At 48.1% G+C, this 19444-nt stretch overlaps 1 protein-coding gene and 1 long non-coding RNA gene across 4 annotated transcripts; both read right to left on the reverse strand.

Annotated features, from left to right (window-relative positions):
* Nucleotides 1-1765: 1765 nt before the first annotated feature.
* Nucleotides 1766-9961, reverse strand: CHST12 (carbohydrate sulfotransferase 12). 3 transcript variants are annotated; one of them, XM_074552796.1, is made up of 2 exons: nucleotides 9812-9961; nucleotides 1766-3582 (listed from the first exon to the last, which is right to left on the reverse strand). In XM_074552796.1, exon 2 carries the CDS (start codon nucleotides 3486-3488, stop codon nucleotides 2238-2240), a length of 1251 nt encoding a protein of 416 aa, XP_074408897.1. In that variant the 5' UTR covers nucleotides 3489-3582; nucleotides 9812-9961; the 3' UTR covers nucleotides 1766-2237. The 3 variants fall into 3 exon arrangements, with proteins under 3 accessions (XP_074408897.1, XP_074408898.1, XP_074408899.1); XM_074552797.1 differs by lacking the exon at nucleotides 9812-9961 and adding an exon at nucleotides 9668-9805; XM_074552798.1 differs by lacking the exon at nucleotides 9812-9961 and adding an exon at nucleotides 9477-9639.
* Nucleotides 9962-12840: 2879 nt separating this feature from the next.
* On the reverse strand, nucleotides 12841-14970 carry LOC141731051 (uncharacterized). Its single transcript, XR_012582963.1, has 3 exons — nucleotides 14716-14970; nucleotides 14233-14337; nucleotides 12841-13734 (listed from the first exon to the last, which is right to left on the reverse strand). It is a non-coding gene; the product is annotated as an uncharacterized LOC141731051 (long non-coding RNA).
* Between the last annotated feature and the right edge of the window lie 4474 nt (nucleotides 14971-19444).

Raw genomic sequence — 19444 nt, forward strand, 5'->3', positions numbered from 1 at the left:
GCCAAAAATGGTCACACTGCAAACCATTCCTCCCCTGGCCTGGATGATTGCCAGCCAGTGACCTTGAGAAGATGTTCCTGGGACAGGCTGTGGCCAGGAATCACAGGACAAGTGTGGCTGGGGAGGCAGCAGCTGGTTTGCAGGGTGGCACTGGGATCCAGCAGCCAAGCACTGCTCAGAAGGGCAGGAAGAGAGAGGACCAGAGCAGGGGAAGCAGCTGGTGGGAAGCTCACACAGCATCTGTGCTTTGGCCCCAGCCCCCCATGCCTGCACATACTAAATATCAATTACATGGAAATTAAAAGAGGAAAAAATAAACACTTTGAAAAGACAAGAGATGAAAACATCCACACTGTGTTTTTTGAAGAGAGGGATGAACCCACCCTGAAGAAATGTAAATGTAGCAGGAATCAAGAGACTCCCGGGATTACTCATTACAGGAGACGAGACTCCACATCTCTCTGTTTTGCAGCAATTAACTGTTAACTGGGGAAAAAATTGAATAGATCAACACTTTCCTATTATTAGTTTTAAATAATGACTCAGAAGCAGGCACTTCCTTTTCCCCCAAGCTATGAGGAGCAAAGCACCAAGACCCTGACGACGGCTTCAGGCTCATTTAAACTGCAAATTTCTCTGCACAAATTACAGGAGAGTGGTGTGAGTACAAGGAGAAACAAACCCTTTGTTTTGAGTCTAACTACCAGCAATTACCTCTCATTTACAGGTTATAAAGCTTGATACAGCACATTTATTAGAAAGAGCATGGAGTGCCCAGATGTACTTGTGCAGAAATTGGGGAAGTGAGGGGAGAAAGAGAGAGGAAAACTCACGACTGCTGATGGCCTTGGAGAGAAACTGAGTAAAAAGCCAACACAAAGAAGTCTCCCCAAAACACAGAGCTGTCTCCCAAGGCCTGACCTTGGACCTTAATCACCAATACCATCTACAGTCCAGGGAAATAATTAGGCATTTCAGCTCTGAAAGAGTTGCCTGCCTAATCTGCTAAGCAAACAGTTTTTGCAGAGCAATTCAGAGAGAGAAAGAGAAGCAGATTCAGCTGATGAGACACAAAAAGTCTCTAAAGGCATTAATTTCCTTTGGGAAGCAGCCCACATGCTCCCAGCACAGTGGGAACCATCACTCCTGCAGCAGGTCCCAGCAAGGCAGATGATCAAATCTGCATCAGCCATTTGGAATAAGCAGAAAGGCAGCAGATGAGGATGTGGTGTCACGAGCAGTAGCTGGAATGCTGAAAACAGAAAAACTTTGAGTTGACCTTGACATCTGCTTATTTAGGATCTTCTTCTCCCTGGGATAAGCATTTACAACCCTGCCACGTTCCCTTAAAGCGTGCACAGGGATGATGAGGACACAACCCCTAGGAACATCCCCACCCTCCTGGAATGGGACAAGGCATGGGAATGCTCCACACTAGCAAGGTATAGGGGCTGAAGCTCAGCTTTGTGGACAGCAGAGCCCCACAGTGCTTTGCCAAAAGGTCAGGCAGTGCAGAGGTGCTGTGTTGGCCACCTGCATGCCCCAAAACACCCCACAGGACTTGCTGTCACTGCTCCCAATGCCATTTCCTTCCTGTGACCCTGGTGTCACACTCCACACCTGTGAGCAGTGTGAGTCAGATCCTTCAGGGTGTTCTTCCAAGCCTGTTTGGCAGAGTCAGGCACTGACCCATCCCACTGCCTCAAGCCCATCTTGGAGTGACCACCAGCAGCCACCACCACCACCATCCCATCCAAGTGCTCTGCAAACCTTGGACCTCTGAAACAGCAGCCCTGAGACAACACACAGAGGCAGGTACATAATTTCTTGGGGTTTTCTTTTACTTTTTTTTTATTCCTTCCCTTCCTTTGCCATGACACACGCTTTGTTTTAAATATCTTAAATATATTAATTTTTAAAAAGTATTAATAAAAAGCTACTGAAGGACATGATTGGCAGAGTGACCAAGGGCAGCAACCCATTGCAAAGTATGGGGGCATTTTAAAAAACAGAAAACAAATGATAATCCAAAAAAAAAGGCATTTTTTGCATATGCAGAGCTGGCTGTAATACCCTGGACTCTGGCATTATTGTAAAAATGGAAGGGGAAGCAGTAGAAAAAATATATTCCATTGTACCAACTTGCATTGGGAAGGGAGTTAAGAGCAAAAACGAGGAGGATTGAAACATTTTTGGTATTTCAGATGTTCCCTCCCACACCCACTGCCCAATCACTCTCAGTCTTTAAGCAAGTTTTCTGGCTTGGGGTAGCCAAAGAGTACAAAATCAGCTTCATAAAGCTTGTAGAGCTGCTGCCTCCAAGCCAGTGGGATTTTGGCAAACCAGTTATCTTCCCAGCTGCTGGCAGTCCTGTTTCGGTAGCTGGGTGGGAAGCGAAGCAGCCTGTCCACTTTGAGGAGCTGCAGTAAATAAGCAGCATCCTCATCCAGCGTCTCCAGCTTCCCGATGAAATCATAGTCTATCTGGCACGGGTGGCACAGACGGTAAACCTGCCTCCAGTGCTCATTGAACGGGGCCATCTTCTCTGTCCTGGGATCCAGTAAGTACTGGATGAAGTCAGAAAAGGAGACTTTGAGGCCCGCCCCGAAGGCCTCGCTGACGGAGGTGGGAAGGTTGGTGTGGTTGGAGTAGAGCTTCAGCATGGGGATGGCGAAACGCCGGTAGAAGTCCTCGTTCTCCAGCTCGAACTTGCTGCGGAAAGCGGAGATGAGGCGGACGAAGGGGTCTCGCACGAAGAGGAACTTGGTGTATTTCTTCAGCTTGATCTTCATCAGGTGCCGCGAGAACTTCCCGTAGCGGCGCCAGAACTTGTTGAAGGTCAGGTGGGTGCTGGTGTTGTGGACGTGCTCACGGGGGATATCCAGAGGGTTCCTGTAGGGCACCCCCTGGTCCAGCAGGCTCTCACTCAGCACGATCATCACACGCTTCCAGTTGGTGCAGGCCACCTTGGGCACGTAGCAGTAGATGACGCCGTGGCGGTCATCCACAATCAGGTGGTTGAGCTCGTAGTTGGGAATGTCATCGAAGGAGCGCTCCTTGGTGGGGAAGGTGAAGCTGGAATTGGCACAAAACTCACGCAAAGTTCTCTGCCTCTCTACCTGCAGCTTCTCTTGGTCCAAGCTGGTCCTGTCCTTGTGTGTAGACCAGTCATAGCCCCGCACGTTCTCCTCCAAGTTACTCACCACAGGCTTGTTGGAGCCCTGGACGAGGAGCTGCTCTGTCTTTCGGGGGATAGAGCTGTTCTGTTTCAGACTTGAGCTCAGCAGCTTTGCTAAAAATTCATCTACATCTGGCAAAGTTTCCCAGTCCTCACCAGCTGCGATGGCGCCTGGGGAGTGGGGTCTGGAGAAGGATGTGTGCAGGTAGAAGTGAGCTGTGCCCACGTTGTCCCAGTACACAATGATCAGGAGGATCATGAAGATGGAGACCAGCACCACAGACAGACGGAGGAGCCGTGCTTTGGTCATCCTGACACTACTGTGGTAGCTGGCTTTCACCTGGACTCACCTCTGGCTTGTGGAGTGAGGCTTGGGATCCAGCATGGTGCTGCAGAGCAGGAGCCTGGAAAGGTATGAGGAAAGAAAAGTTAATCCTTAAGAAATCCTTCTTGTTTGGAGAGAATGACCTGGCACAGTCAAAACTTGTTGTGGGTATGACCATCCTCATTTCCACATGGGGAGAGCTGTGAGAAGTGCCCCACTGGAAAGGGGCTCATCAGAACATGGCCTGTCAGTTGTCACTTCACTGGGAACAGGTGAAACCCTATTATCAGTACACTGTCTACAGACTTCTGCTGCATCAGAAAGCAGCTCGGCAGGGCTGTGTGTACAAAGATGTCACTGGCTGCTGCTGAACTGCACACAGGCTGCCTGATGAGTACAAAATGTGGGAGCAGCAGGTGAGAGAGCAGCCTGGGGCCAAGCTGAGGCTCTGCTGGGAGCATCTGAGATATGTGGGGGGCAGGCAGCAAAGGGTGGAAGGGAGTGGGACAATTTCCTAAAGGTCAGGATTTGGTTGCCCCTTTTGTGCCAGATCAGGTGGCCTGACAAAACATGGACAAACCACACAGTGGAGGCTGAAGGTTAAACCAGTCTAAACCTGGACAAACCACACAGTGGAGGCTGAAGGTGGCCAGAGACACCCCAATGTGCTGCTTTGTGCCACACAAGGAGACACACACTCTGAGGTCTGAGACTGGCTGGACATTGCTCCTGCTGGCTCCACCAGCAGCACTCAATCTGGTGCTGGGACCAAGCTCCTCACTTCAGGAGCAGCAGCCTGGAGTCTGAGGATGGCATCACTTCTTGTAACTCAGTCCTCCTGAATGCTGCATCCTGCCCTCTGCCTGAGTGTGAGTGAGTGTGCCTGAGTGTGTGAGAGTGTGCCCGAGCGTGCCCTTGCTCCTGCCTGGCTGTTTGCCTCACTGCTGGGCAGGAAGGCTCTGAGCAGGGCAGTGCCCAGGACAAGGCACAGGTCTGTGCTGAGCTGTGCCAGGATCGATCCCCACCCCCGCATCCCTGCACTGCACAGCCCATAGAGACTCTGTGGAAAAGAGCTGGCTGGCCAAAAGCAGACATTATAATGTGTCGCAATTTTATCAGTTTCATAGCAGTCATGGCTTTTTATCAATATCAAGTTTCTGGAATTCAATTATTTCAAGAGAAGTTCTGTTTAAATTTTAAAAAATAGTAAAATATAATGATTTCAGGCCTAGAGCTTACTGAGGCAAGTCTGAGAGTATTAAAACATACAACCATACACAGAAAGTCTGCAGAGCCAATTACCTTGCAGACCTCCTTGATTTTTACACTATCTAACACATAAAAAGAAAGAAGCCTCAATCCATGATTTCAGCTTTTGGTATTACACTGTGTCTCATCTCTGCATGAAGGTGCTCTGTGCTGAAAACAAATTCCTTATTGGAGTTATGAATAGAGGGCTGAAGGTGCCACGGCCTCAGTGGCTAAAGCAAGTCCCTGCTAAGAGAACATCACTGACCTGAACACACCATCTTATCTACTCTGTGTGAAGGCACCCAGTAGGTGTTATCTCCATGACCTCTCTTGGTAGCTATTTCATTTTGCCAGGAACAAAGATTACACAAACAGCTCTCCTACAATCCCCCGCCAAGGGATACAGTTGTGATAAGAGCCACACATCAACAAAAATCTAAAGGAGAGATTACCTTTAACTGAATGATTTTGGAGATTAAGGGTGCTCTGGTAAATCTGTGTTCGTGCTCAGACACTGTTGAGTCAGGACCTCTTTTGCTGCTTTAATGTAATTTATATTTCTGTCACACTCAACACTAACAACTCTTGATCACCAAAGACAGGTGAGAAATAAAGAGGCAGCTCAGATCATCCATTCTGAGGGGTGCAGCAGGTTTGAGTTTTTTGCTTCAACCAGCCCCATCTTTTCACTGCTGTCTGCTTTCCAAGACTCCCAGCCTCTTTCTTCCCACAAGAGCCTCAGGGAACAGCCAGCCATCTCCCCACCCTGCTGCATGTTTTCTGGTCCAAGGCTCTGTGCAGAGGCAGGCTGGCAAACCAGCCCTGAGCTCTCCCCAAGCCAGCAAGGAGCCAGTGCCTACAGCCAGGGAAGAACAGCACAGCAAAGTGAGGTACAAGTAGTTACTGCAATGTTCTCCACCCCTCCAAGCATGGTCCAGGCTCTGATTATAAACACAGAGCAGCATCTACAGATAAAAAACAAGAGAAATGTCCTTTCCACAGACATCCTAAATCTTTCCAATGACTTCAGCACAAACCCTGCAAACACCAGGTTTGAAAACAAAGCCACGTCAGGGCAAGCTGCCCTGAAAAGTTTTGTTAAAATGAAGGCTGGGTGTCTCTTCTTCCCAAAACACAGAAGTTGCTCCCCAGCCAATTCACACCACCCTTAAACAACATCAACCCCACCCTACACAGAGATGCAGAAGAACTCAAGTCCAGATATGCAGAAGTGCTGAGCTCTGTCATTCCCAGGGAAAAGGTGCCCAGCACCTCTGTAGTTCACTGCAGCCTTGCAGTGAATGACTTGGTAAAAAGTCCCCTGTGTGGTTGTGCTTGTGTCTCAGGAGTGACGGGTTTTAACAACCAAAGTCCAGGTTTCCAAAATTAGACAAGAATTTAGTAACAAAAAGGAACAATACCAGATACTGTTACATGTCAAAGTATTAGGTCAGCTTGTCCCAAGACACAAAACACATATCTGAAGGCTTATGGTTTCTCCACCCTGGTGTATTTATTTACAATTTGGAAGTAGGGACAGACAGAAATTCAGCAGAGCTGTAGCCTAACACAGGTTTTGCACTGCAACACCAAAAAGTGCCCTCTTCTGAAGCCAGGTTTTTATTCTGCCTGCGAAGGGGATCTGGAGGAACTGCAGACATAACGTTTCACACTCTGCAGAGCAAGAAGCAGGTATTACTCAGCAGTAATTCTCCTTGTTTAGCTAGTCAAGATTGAGGATGGAGCAGCTCTGAGAAGAAATACTCAGAGAAATCAGCAGAGAGCTAAAGAAGGGGCAAATTACATATGTGCGTCAGCACTTCAGACCAAGCATCTGAGTCCAGCAGCAGAAGATAATGGAGGGACACTGCCAAGCCTCCTGCTTGGCACACTCCTGGGTTTGAGTTTTGCCCAAGTCTGTTCTTGCTTTTGATCCCATTTAGCTGCTCAGGGCAGGGACTGCTTCCCATTCTGGATGAATAGGGTGCCCACTGCGCACAGAATCCCAGCACGCTGCGCTTCCAGCGCCACTCGAGCCCTCTGGGCTGCCTGGAATGCAGTGAGCCTGGAAAGCAGCACGGAGCATCCTCTCCTGCTGTCCCCAACCCAGCAGCTCCCACAGCCCTGGGCAGCACTGCAGCCTCCCAGCAGAGCTGTCCCAGCCAGGAAGGGACACATCACCCTGCTGGGACACATCACCCTGCTGGGACACATCACGCTGCTGGGACACATCACCCTGCTGGCAGCAGCGACAGGGGCAGGCTGGACACTCTGTGTGGCACCCACATTCCTGGGGCAAAGGGAAAGAGGGATCTTCACCAAAGCCACCCCACAATGCAGCTTCACCAAGTGCACCCCAAGGGCTCCAGCCTGCTCTCCAGGACACAGCACGCAGGCCTGCCAGAGAGTTTGGCTTTTCCAAGACACACACACAGCAGCGAGCAGCACAGAATCAGAAAGACTCCACTTCTATTAACTCTACCAGTGCCAGAGAGGAGTCCTGGAAAAGAGCAGTAAGACAGCTTAATGCCCCCTCAGAAGGAAAGCACTGCAGAAAACAAGAGTTGCTCTATTGATTATGAGCCATCCCCTTCCTGAGCACTTCATAAAGGATGCCAGACTGAAAGCACAAATTAGAGCTCTCTGTGCACATTAGAGGGAACGTGCCTCTGTCCTCCCCTTGCCAGAATCAAAAGGGAAAGCTTCCAGAAAGAGCCAAGAATTTACATTCAAGTTCAACCCAAAGTCACCAGCCAACAGGAACGTGCACCAGGATCCAAACAAAGCTGCCTCTGTGACACGGTGCTGGCAAACTGGAGAGTGGACCAAGTGCTATAATCACCCTACAGAGTCCCCTGAGCAGCCATCCCGTGACCATCTCCAACCTGAACCTGGCCTGGGTGTGAACCAAGAGCTTTGCTCCCCATGCCAGGCCTGGGAAAGACGCCGTGGTCTGAGGTCACTTGTGCTATGACAGGTCAAACCCCTGCTGTGTCAAACAACCACCTCTCAAACTCATTTAGCACCAGAAAAAGGGGATGTCCCCAGCATCTCATTGCAAAAGCCATTGCAGATGCAACTCCTCGGGGGTTTGGAAACTTTATTTCCACTTCACAGCCTGATTGTAACTGTTTATTCTTAAGATAGATAAGAGCTAAAGTAATTTGTGTCTCTTTATTCCTCTCCTCTTGGCTTTATGGAACAACTACATTTTCTTCCAGCCTCTCTGCAAAAGTAACTCCAGCTCACTCACAGGAGCAGTAAGGCCACAGAAAATAAAGCAGCTTACAGAAAGGCATGTGCCAGACACAGGGGACAATAAACCCTCTCTATGAACACCAGTGGTTTTGAAAGAAATGTGCCTCCAAGGATTTGGGTGCAGATCCCCTTTCTTCTTGCTTTGGGTTTCCCCAGCAGTAGGAACTATCTCAACTCCTCCAGTGCCCACTTGATCTAACATGAGAAGATACAGGATTTCTGGCAACTTACTTGGATTTTGCCTGCTTAGGAAGACAGAAAGAAGTGGAATAAGAACTTTTAAAAACACATAAAACCCCCACCAAATCCAAATGGATACTTTCCCTTGGGGCACTTCACCAGGGATCACTGGACCCCTGCAGCCTTCTATACTTACATATCATGGTACACACAGTTATGCTTAGGGAATCAGCATCCTCTAGAAAAGTGGAATCCAATTTAATCTCCTAAAGGTGCAGGAGAACAAATACCCACCAGTGAAAGCAGACTGTACCAATAAACAAATTTCATGCACTTGGCTATCACTCAACATTGTTTCTGCCCACCTTCCCAAAAGTCTTGCACCCTTTGCAGAGCAAGGAAGTTTTACCTCATCAAATGACACCAATACTTACATTAGTATAAATGTACACCATAAGCAAATAAATGGATCTGCTTTGCATGTTGCACCACAACTTAGCCCATATATGTTAGAGACCAGCAGAAGACCATCCTAATCTACACTTTGCCAGCACCTTGCCCACCACTGCTGCCACAAAGCTGAAGTTTACAGGCTTGGCAGCATTTGTCACCTTTTTTTTCAATATCCATACTTGGAAGTCATCACAATTTCCTGAATTTCAGGAAGAAACTCCCAAAACGCAGGACATACTGTTCATCCCTTACTTTTATCACAAACTTCCAGCACACGCACCATCCCTGGTTTCACAATCGCAGGGAGCATCTCAGGCAGCCCCGGTGCTGCAGCCGGGGCCAACAACAGCCGGGGACATTTGTTGTGTGTCACCCCTGAGAGCCACCACTGGCTGTAATCACCTTACAAACAGCAGGTTCCGGCAGTTTTGAGCTCTGCAGTGAAGTTCAGGCTGGAAGAAGAGCGTTCAGGGCCGGATGCTCGGGGAGCAGCGCTGGAAGCCGGGCAGCGCCGGCTGCATCCCGGCATCGCTCCCGCTGCCCAGCCCGGCAGGGGCTGCAGAGCACCCGGCACGGCTGCACCAGCCTCAGGCCCAGCACCGGGGCTGGAGGGACTCACGGAATCGTTAAGGTCGGAAAAGACCTCTAGGATCGAGTCTCATGAACATCAATGTAACGCTGTCAAACCGTGACCCCAAGTGCCACATCTACATCCACCTCCAGGGACGGTGCCACCACCACCTCTCCGGGCAGCTCGTTCCCTGGGTCAGCTCCAGGCTGTTTCCTCTTCTTCTGGTCTTTTGATACTTGGGAGAAAAGACCGACACCCACCTGTCTACAGCCTCCTCCCGGGTGGCCGTACAGAGCGATGTGGTCCCCCCGGTCCTCCTTCAATCCGGGCTAAACCCCCCCAGCTCCCTGGGGAGCGTCCAGCCGGGAAGGTGCCGCGTGTGCGGAGAACGGGAGCTGCCCTGCAGAGCCCCCGCAGCCCCAGCCCCGCGTCCCGCCGGACCGAGCCCTACCTGGCACCGGGGAGCGCGGAGGGACAGGCGGGGATACGCCGCGCTCATAACCGGGAGCTGGTCCGGCCCCGGGGCGGCACCACCTCGGCGAGCCCCGCCCGGCCTCTCGGACAACCCCCGAGCCCTACCCGGCCCCGCGCTCACCTCCCGCCCGGGCACCGCAGCCTTCGCCTTCTTCCCCTTCCCCTTCTTCTCCTTCCCTCCTCCTCCTCCCGCCGCGCTCCCGGCGCCGCCTCTCGCGAGACGCCGCGCGCGGGGGTCCCCGCGGGGCCGCGCAGGCGCCGCTCCGCCCGCCAGGGGCGGCCCCGGCCGCGCGCCCGCCCTCGCCTGAGGGCACGCAAGGCGGGCGGCTGTGGGGCGGCTCCTGAGCCCTCGCACCCGTCCAGCGTGAGGAGAAACGGCCATAAAATAAACCGCACGATTCACCTCAACATGTGGAAGGGCTGCCTGCCATGGAGGGGGGCAGAGCACTGGAATAGAGTGGCCAGGGAGGGTGCGGGTCTCCCTCTCTGGAGTTATCCCACACCCACCTGGACGCGTTCCTGTGTTGCCTGCTTTAGGTGACTCCTCTGTGGCAAGAAGTTTGACTAGGTGATCTTCAGAGGTCCCTCCCAACCCTGAAAATTCTGTGTTCTTGTAAAAATTTAACGTAAAGTTCACTTTTAAATTAATTACAGGTTACCACACCTTAACGCTGTGTGGGTATTTAATGTCCCAGAAGCTTGGGTGGCCATCAGTCATTATAAGGAGCAAAGTTTAAATGACTGGACACAAGAAGGCTAGAAAATGTTGCTGGAAAATCCCAGCACAGTTTAAGTTCCTTTTGCTTCCCTAGTTATTTGTGATTGGTAAGAATTGAATAAAAAAAACCATTAGCCCAGCACTGAAAAGTTCCACTTTGCAGAAGACATGGGCTGCAGCCTCACATCCAGCAATAATCAAACATACAAGTGATAATTTACAGATCCCACCTCCAAGACTTCAAGCCCCAGCTTTTACATAAATTAACAGACTTAAATGTAGATTTTTCAAACAGGGAAATTTGTACATCACGTGGCTCTGTACTCTTCACAGCAGTCATGGAAAATTATCAAACTCTTTGTCACACAAACTTTCCCTTTGGAGATGCAGCCTCAGACTGAGGTGCTCAGCTCAATTCAGCTCACTTGAAATGGCACCAAACACTGCAACTTTTTCATGGTGATTCAGCCCAAAGGTATTTAGCAGAGATGTATATGCTTGGAAAGCTTCATTTTCCCTCATTTTTGTTCCTGCACTGTTTGCAGGTCATGTGAGGTCTTGTAAATCAATCCTGGCTCAGGACTTGCTGGCACAGGTTTGTCTTACACACAGTCTGTGCTTTTTTTATCTTTATTTTTATCTTTTATTTCTTTGTTTATCTCAAAGAGTCAGCTCTGGAGACAAGTGTTCCTGACCTTCCACTTCCCTGTCACAGTTTTTCCTCCTGTTTTCTGTTTCACAAGGAAAATTGGCTGCTTGCTACACTTGCTCACACCCTTGCATTGATTGCATTCCCACTTCAGAGGCTTAAGGCATTTATAAAGAAAAGTAATTAAGCTTCCTCATCCCTGGAGTGAATTATCCCTCATCTTCCCAACAGCTAAGCAAGAGGCACAGAGAAATAGGAGCATGTAGAGTGTCACCCAGTGAGAAACAGCACACAGGAGAATTCTTTGCAAGTGCTGCAGCTGTAAAATAGAAATAGATTTACTTCATCCATTTGAAATAAATGCCCAAACCTACCTGAGACTGTCACCTTAGAGGAGGGAAGCCACTTCTGCTTGGGGCAAGGAGTCACTGATCCATGCAATTATCAGAACCATTTTATTTGCAGCATATATAAAAAGCCCCTTAATGGAGAAGGCTGCCAGCTGAAGATGTTTGTTCCAAAAAGGAAAACACATTCCCAGAGTTTGCCTCCAGGCCAGTAATTCTTATCAGGGTCTTCACCTACCACCACTGCTGCCTCTCTGCCTGCAGTCAGTTCTGAAATGTTCTGTAGATAGAAGAGAGCTAAGAGCAATCCCTGGCTGCTCTCACAGCCAAACATCTGCTCACCCAAACAGCATTCCAGACGTGCAGTACACCTCCCAGCTTCACAGCAGCACACAGGGAAAGAACAGGGAAACTCTTTCTCAGGCATTTACATTTGGTTTTAATAGTCAGGGAGCCTTTTGGACGCATGGGTGGCATCCACACTTTTGCCCTGGGAAAAAACAGTGGCTTGGGCTCCATGCTGACATCTTCTGGGAGATGGACACTGCTGGGAAAAGGAGGCTTTCCTCTCCTCTTGGACTCTGTTAACACCCTGCTTGTTTTAGACTAAGCTAACAGCTAGGGCACACAGGACAGAGCAAAGATTTGAAGTAGGGATATAGAACAGGAAATCTACAGTGTATAACCTTCCTCTTCTCCCTGCTCACCTTCCCTCTGCTCTTCAGCAGCATGACACAGAAGCTAAAATACATTTTAAGGCACTTTTCAATCTGCTCCCTCAAGTTCTAGCAATCTTGAAATTGCAGTCCATTGGGGCCAAAGAGAGTCCTGTTCACGGGTGACTTCTGTTCAGCCCTGGGCTGGCTCCCCAGGCTGTGGCTTTTGCCGACTGATGGCACCATCTGCAGGCCCTGCAAGAGAGGGAGGAAGAAGAACTCTGACAAATTTCTCACACCTTGATTTGAGTCTCTTTGCCTGTCAAAATGGGGAAGAGACAGATTGCTACAGGCTGTGGAGGGATGAGTTTGGCAAAAGCCAAGGATCTGCACATCACTGGAAGATCCCAAGCTGACACCTTCAGTAGAAGCAGTATGTTGGCAGGTGGCTAACTCAGATAAAATTCTGTACTTCACATATGGATTAGAGTGGGGTTATGAGCACCTCTGAAAATGTTATTTTCTCTTCCTAAGAGGTTATTTTTGCCTAAAGGGAGATGCAGTGTAACTCCTTCTGGAACACTGCCCGTGTCATCTGTTGCAAAGAAAAAAGGCTTAAAACTTGGCTATAAAACCTCTACCCATGTGACTGCTTTCACAACTGGACCATTTGTGTTGCATTTACAGCTCTTTTAGTTCAGATTGCACCAGAGCAAGTGCTGAAGAGTGCCACAGTTCCTCCTGTGCCAGCCAATCTGATATTTCATGCACTCACTTGTTTCTGTAGGTCCCGTTCTTCGATGTGACCAGCATTGCTGTGCTGGGTGGTGCTTGCAGGAGCTTTGCCTTTTGGCAGTACCTTGAGTGGAGTCCCCTCCGTTGGAAGCAGAGAAAGATTTGTTATAAACAGTGGAAACAGAGCACAGATTAAAAGTATTTTGCAATGTACAAGTTGCTAATATCTAGCCAAAATAAATTAGTGCACTGTAAATCAAAAATTAGCCATTCTTTAGTAAAAAAAAATTAAGAAAAACTTATGAGGATCAGTAAACACTCCTCCCCAGAACTGTGAAGGATTCTGGCAACATTTCAATAGGATTGGGGTGTCCAGTTCCCCATAACTCCTCCTGGTATTGTGTGTCTGCACAAACAAAGCAACTCAAGCTGGCAGATGGTCAGTGCAGCCTATCATGGTGTCCTTCTGAGGCTTAGCTGGGATATGAAACAAAGACTAAACTGAAATCAACAACTTGCTGCACATGAACCCAACAGAACATTAATGATTCCCCATAGGTTACAGTGGCATAGCTCAGGCAGTTTTCTACAAAGGATGTGCTCTCTTACCCAACAAAAGCTACTTACACCATGGAAAAAATATTATTATCTTACTGATAGTTCTGATTGTTAGCATTTATCCTGACTTATTTGTCACATGGCAATCCATCTTCTCCAGCAGAGCTGATGCAGGATGTCCCCATCTGTGAGATGTGATGTCAGGCACAGAGAAATCTCTTTGCCCTCTGCCTGAATGGTGATGTGCAAGAGCCCTGGCCTGGGTGGCAATGGATCTGTGGCTTGCAGCCTTGGATGGATGGAAGAGACTGGCTTGGTGCAGGGGGCTCTCACAGACTTTGTATTGGGGCTTGAGGGACTCCAGGGCTTATCTTTCAAGATCTGGAAAACATCAATATGAGTTAAACCCAGTGCTGTTGTCTCTGACCTCTGACTGTTGTCCACATTGCACCAAAACTATTCCCTGCCTTTCCCACCTGACCGGCTCAGCTTGCTCTTTAGGCCGGAGGTTAGGGCATTGTAGAAGAATAAAGATATTTAACTTATTTCCTCATGTGGTTTGTACTATGTTTCTCTTGCTCTATTTAAAAACCACTTGCTCCCCTGGATCTATGCCTTTTGCTTAGCTCATCCCTTTTAGAAAAAAAACCTCTAAGATAAACTTGTGTTCCCACCCTGTGAAAGTTTGGTTCTTTAGTTCTTTGGCAATTTCCTCCAAGGTCTCTGGACTCAGTAGAACAGCAGCAAAGTCTACAGGAGGCTTTTCCCATGGAAAATCTCACATACACTGGATTTAGCTGCTCTGCATGTTCTGCCATCACAAGAGCAGGATGCTTTCCACAACAAATGTGCCTTGAATTCAGTTCCTGCCGTACTGACCTGCTGAACTGAGCTTTCTGGCAAACCAGAGAAGGTTGGGCAGAGAAGGGTATCCAGAGACCACACTTCCTACAGAGTGTCATTTTAGATGATCAGTAACTGCCACTGTGAACAGAATATGCCAAGAGGTTAACAGATGAAAGCACAGACCCCTTGTCGACAGGCAGAGATGGAACATGTCTAGCTGAGAGCTGTCAAGCTGTGGGGAAAGCAAGAAAGCTGGTAAACATGATGATAAAGAACACAGCAAGGAATACCTCAAATTCATTTTTGTCCTCTGATCCTCACTATCTTGGCTACTTTATTTGGTTTTAAAGCCTGGCAACAGAGCAAATTGAAACATGTCCTGTAGCTCTCCCTGCAGAGAAGGCTCCTGCTAAAACAGAGCTGCTTTGCAAGAACAATATACCAGGAAACTTTTTAAAGGGATTTCAGTTTCTAGGGGTCCTCCCAGTTTGGTATCTCCCAGCTTTGTGGACTTACCTGGGAGGTGCCAGGTCCCCATGCCCTAGAGAACGAGTCTAATAATAAGAAAGACTTGTCTAACTCAAGGGTAATGGAGGTAATGTCAAATTTCACCCCCCAGGGAATCATTCATGCCTGTCCTGTGCTGTTCCACCAGCAGCTGGTTGATCTCCTCTTGCTGCTTCCTGAGGGTCCTGTGAATCCATGAATCCATGACATCCCTGTCTTCCTCCTCTGTATTTCTTCCTTTTCCTCTTTTGATAGCATATCATCCCTGCATGCACCCTGAGCCTTCTCTGGTTTCCAGCTGCCAGGAAAAAAAAACAAAAAAGAAGAAAGGAACTTCTGGGACACAGTGACATAGCTCTAGTGATGCATAGCCCTTCATTGTGTCTGTCTAACCTCTTCTTCCATGACAACAGCAGAATTAATTAGCCCAGGCTGCTCTGGAGCTGCACAAACCACGCAAAACAACACCATTACCTCTCTCCCTTTGCCTCCTATGTGATTTTTCTGTGGAAAGAACGCCCCAACACAAATTACGGCCTGTTTACAGGAGCTTGTTGAATATCTTTTGATATCTTTCATGTCCTCAAGATTGTTTTAACCGTAAATGACCAGTACACAAAGGGAGTCTACAAGAAAGATGGAAAGAAATTTTTCGCAAGGACATGTAGTGGCAGGACAAGGGGAAACGGCTTCAAACTGACAGAAGCAGGGTTAGATCAGATGTTAGGAAGAAATTCCTTAATGGGAGGGTGGTGAGAGTTGCTCAGAGAACCTGTGAATGTCCCATCCCTGGAAGTGTTCAAGGCCAAGCTGGATGAGGCTTAGAGCAACCTGGTGCAGTGGAAGGTGTCCCTGCCCTTGGCAGGGGTATTGGAATGAGGTGGTCTTCCAACCCAAACTGTTCTATAAAATTTACAGAGGCATTAGGTGGGTGACTAGTGATAGGGAACTGATGCCTACTTATAAATTTAACCAGAAGAAAAGGATGCTGTTGCTTTTCCTGGCATGGAATCATGCCTAGAGGCTCTGCATCCAAATGGAAACCACTTCACAAGCACTGAGTGACTGGACCAGGGAAGGACCGATCCAGTCTGTGCTTAACCCAGTTTTGCCCTTAAAACACAAGTTCAGAATTTGGACCAAAAGAGATGAGATGTGTCCCGTTTATACTTTAGTCTTGAGCCTAAATTTGATGCTCTGTGTACTGGTTGTCTTATGGAACTGTAGCTCCTCCTGGTGAGTTTGGGGGTCCAAGTATTCGTCATGCTGGAAGCTAAGGAGGTTCTCACTGAGCAGTTGTTGGGAGGTGCCTGCAGGTGTCCAATGCAGCTCAGAGTTGGTGTTTCCCAGCTCCATCAGGCTGTGACACATCTCCATTTTCTCTCTGAAAGCCTCCATCCATCAGCTGTGCCCCCCAGGTGTTCATTACTTGGCTGCCGTGTGCCTCAGGCCCTTGGCACCTCTCTGCTGCAGGAGAAGACATGTCTGATCTGATATTGGGCCAGGTGAAATTCGGTGATGTCCCCCCAAAACTACTCTGGGACCAGGCCAGATGTTACAAGACATTCCTTTATAGGATTCTGCTTCTTTCTGCAGTCTTGTCAAGTTCATCATGCGCTGAAGAAATCTGATACAGCTTTATGATTACATTATTAGCAATACCTAAGGCTCATTGCTATGCTTTTGTGAATATAAAGGGGGAACTGCATTGCAGGGAGATCTCTTCTGCCTTTGCACACACCAAAAGGAAAAAGGTATCTGTTTTCTGTGCCTGTAATCTGGAAATAACCTTGGCTGTCAGTAGCAGAGGCCTATTATATCTCATGTATAGTCTGTCAGAGAACTTGACTATTTTTATTTCATTTCTTGCCAGATTCACTGACAAAAGGAACAATCCCTGGGGCAGAACAATCAGTATTTTAAAATCTTCACCCTGCTTGAGTCTCTACTTTTTCTTTTTTTATTACATTCAATGGCCCATAGAGCAGAGCTCGGTGTCCTGACTCTGCCTCAGAGCCCGCGGTGACACAGGCTACAAACTCGGTCACCTCTCTGTGAGAGACAGGACTCCCCACAGCAAATGCCACCATTTGATGTCAAATCTCTTTTCAAGGGCAGCTTTGTGAAATTGAACACATTTTAAGGCTGAGGAAGGTGCTGAGAAGGGCAGTGCCCAGAGTCACACAGTACATCGGAAAGAGGCTCATGCAGAGACACAACTTCAGCTCCCCTGCCTGCCTCCACTGCCCATCGGAGTGTGCTTCCCACCTGCTCCTCTGCAAGCATTCCTGGGCCACGAGAGACCCAGCAGGCACCACCACAACCCCCCACACACAGCCCCTCTCCCCCTCTCTTCCCTCCAGAAACCCCAGAGCTGTTCTACTCCTGGCTTTACATTGCACAACCCTAAGGTTGGGGCTGACCGCACTTTTCTCCTTCTCCTGGTTCTCAGCCCTCTCCCTCAACCACTCGACCTTCCCACATTTGTACCTGGCACATCCTCCTCTGCATTTCCATTATTCTTCCCTGGTTTTTCACCTTCATATTTCCCTTCTCATCTACAACTCACACAATTTGCTTTCCACTGTTCCCTTCATTTGCATTTCTTCTCTCACTCACACCTCTACACCAACCTGCACTGCCCACTCCTGAAGTTTGTTCTTTCTTCATCCACTGCATCTTCTATTTCCACTTGCAAGCTTTTAGTCATAGAATCATAAAATGGTTTTGAGTTGGTTATCCTCTCATTTCACACCTGCCATGGGCAGGGACTCCTTTCACTCTCTCCAGCCTGGCCTTGAATATTTCCAGGGATGGGGCAGCCACAGCTTCTTAGGGCAACCTGTGCCAGGGCCTCAGCACCCTCAATAAATCTCTGAAATTCACCTTCTTGGGAATTGTTTGCTCTGGTACCTGTGTCTTGCTGGCTTTGCTCAATAGGCAGAGATCAAGGTCATTTGAGATTCTTGGGAGGAGGCACTGGCTGGGCTGATGTGTGCAATCACAACAGTCCTGCTGTTGTCCCCTAAGGGGTCCTGGAGAGATGCAATGTTGATGTGGTTAATGTGGATATGACAGGGTTTTATTGTTCAGGGGCAACCACTGTGGCTGGGTACCCTGAAGTTCATTGAGATTCCGGTGGAGAATCCCAATTAGGAGTGAAGGAAGTGCTGCTAAAAGACCATTCATTAGGCCCTCTCTCCATCAACAGTAAAATCAATAAGTAATTAACTTGCTACAAAAGAAGAATTTTTGCAAGAAAATCGCAATTTACAAAAATGCGCTGGCAGCATCCCAATTCTGCTCACAAAAGGAACCTGCCTTTCCCTCCATGTCTCCTCCTTCCCACTATTCTCTACAAAACACATCTGTCATGAGCAGCAGTGAGAGCTCAGCACCAAGGCTTGAGGCAAGGTTCAGAAATGGGCTTGTAAAGTATCCATGAAATAACCAGCGTGGCAGAGAGCGTGTCTGCAGCCTTTCTGATTTCCTAAGGGACAGACAGCTTATGACAGCACACACTCACTCTCAGTCCTCCTTCCTCCTGCCCCAGAAATTTATTGTCCAATTTCAGCCAAATCTTACAGAAGGGATGAAACATTCAAAGGCATTAAATTAATTTAAAAACTTACTGGTCACCTGTGAGCTTAGAGATGTATGACCCACATCTACACAATTTCTTTAACCCTATAAAATCTCCTTCCTTGATCCTCTGAGAGGCAAAATGAACAGATCATTCCTGTTCCTGTTCAAGACACAGCAGCAAAGCCCAACTGCCATGTGAGCAAATTGCCTCCAAAAATGATGCTCGGCTTCCTATTTTGTCCTTCACCCCGTAATTTCATCCAGTTACTTCAGCGTCTCAGCCCACAGTGGCACTGCCTGAGGAGAGAGACAGTGTGTGCCATCCCAAAAGGGTGACAAGAGGACTGGCAGATGGGCAGACAGGTAGGTTACTGCCCACCTAGGTGTTCAGAGCTAGAGCTGTAGTCTATAAATGCTTTCTACAGCTACATTTGTTCTCTCTAAATCAGCCTCCAGCATGGCACAGATGCCCTTATCACCTCCTCCTGGTTAATGGGAAGATTTGTCTCTTCTGAATTCTACCTCAATTAAGTGACTTTTCTAACATGGCAGCTTCACTGTTAGCATTTAAGTGAGGTCCACACTTCCCAGTGAGAATGGTATTTTAACTCTCCACCCTTGTCCTCACAGTGAGCACTTAATTGGCTCTATATTTTAGCTGTGGTTTGCACAGCTGTATTTTATTCCTCTGGAGCAGAACAGCTACAGGGACTACTTTACCTGTTGGACAGTATGCAAAAATGGTTGCACTGAAGCCAGAAATTACTCCTATCAGGCTCTTGGTTGTGGACATGTATACTTCCTCCTGATTCAGTCAAAAAAAAGCACAAACTTTTGGTCAGGCACAACAGCTGTCCGAATGATCTATACCTAATTACATTCCCTGTGATTTTCTCACTGTTTTAGAAATTTCCTGGGCTTTGGAAGGATTCACAAGCTGTTTGGATTCTGATACATCATAAGAATGAGCAGAAAAGCACAGAGGTTTATTGAATTTTCTAAAGGCAGGCAAGATGCAGGAGCCTACTGAAAGAAATATCCTTTAATATCATTATTTTATTGGACTCTGAACATGAAATGCTTTAGGTTTTTTGTGTCTGCTGAAGAAAGGAGTAAATTCATTCCCTGACCTTTATTGAGAAGTGCCACTGGG

This window comes from Zonotrichia albicollis, chromosome 16 (genome assembly GCF_047830755.1).
Source record: "Zonotrichia albicollis isolate bZonAlb1 chromosome 16, bZonAlb1.hap1, whole genome shotgun sequence".
In the NCBI taxonomy this organism is placed as follows: Eukaryota; Metazoa; Chordata; class Aves; order Passeriformes; family Passerellidae; genus Zonotrichia; species Zonotrichia albicollis.

Excerpts from the sequence above, each read along its gene's own strand:
- CHST12 (XM_074552796.1), bottom strand. The coding sequence starts at position 3,488 with ATGACCAAAGCACGGCTCCTCCGTCTGTCTGTGGTGCTGGTCTCCATC.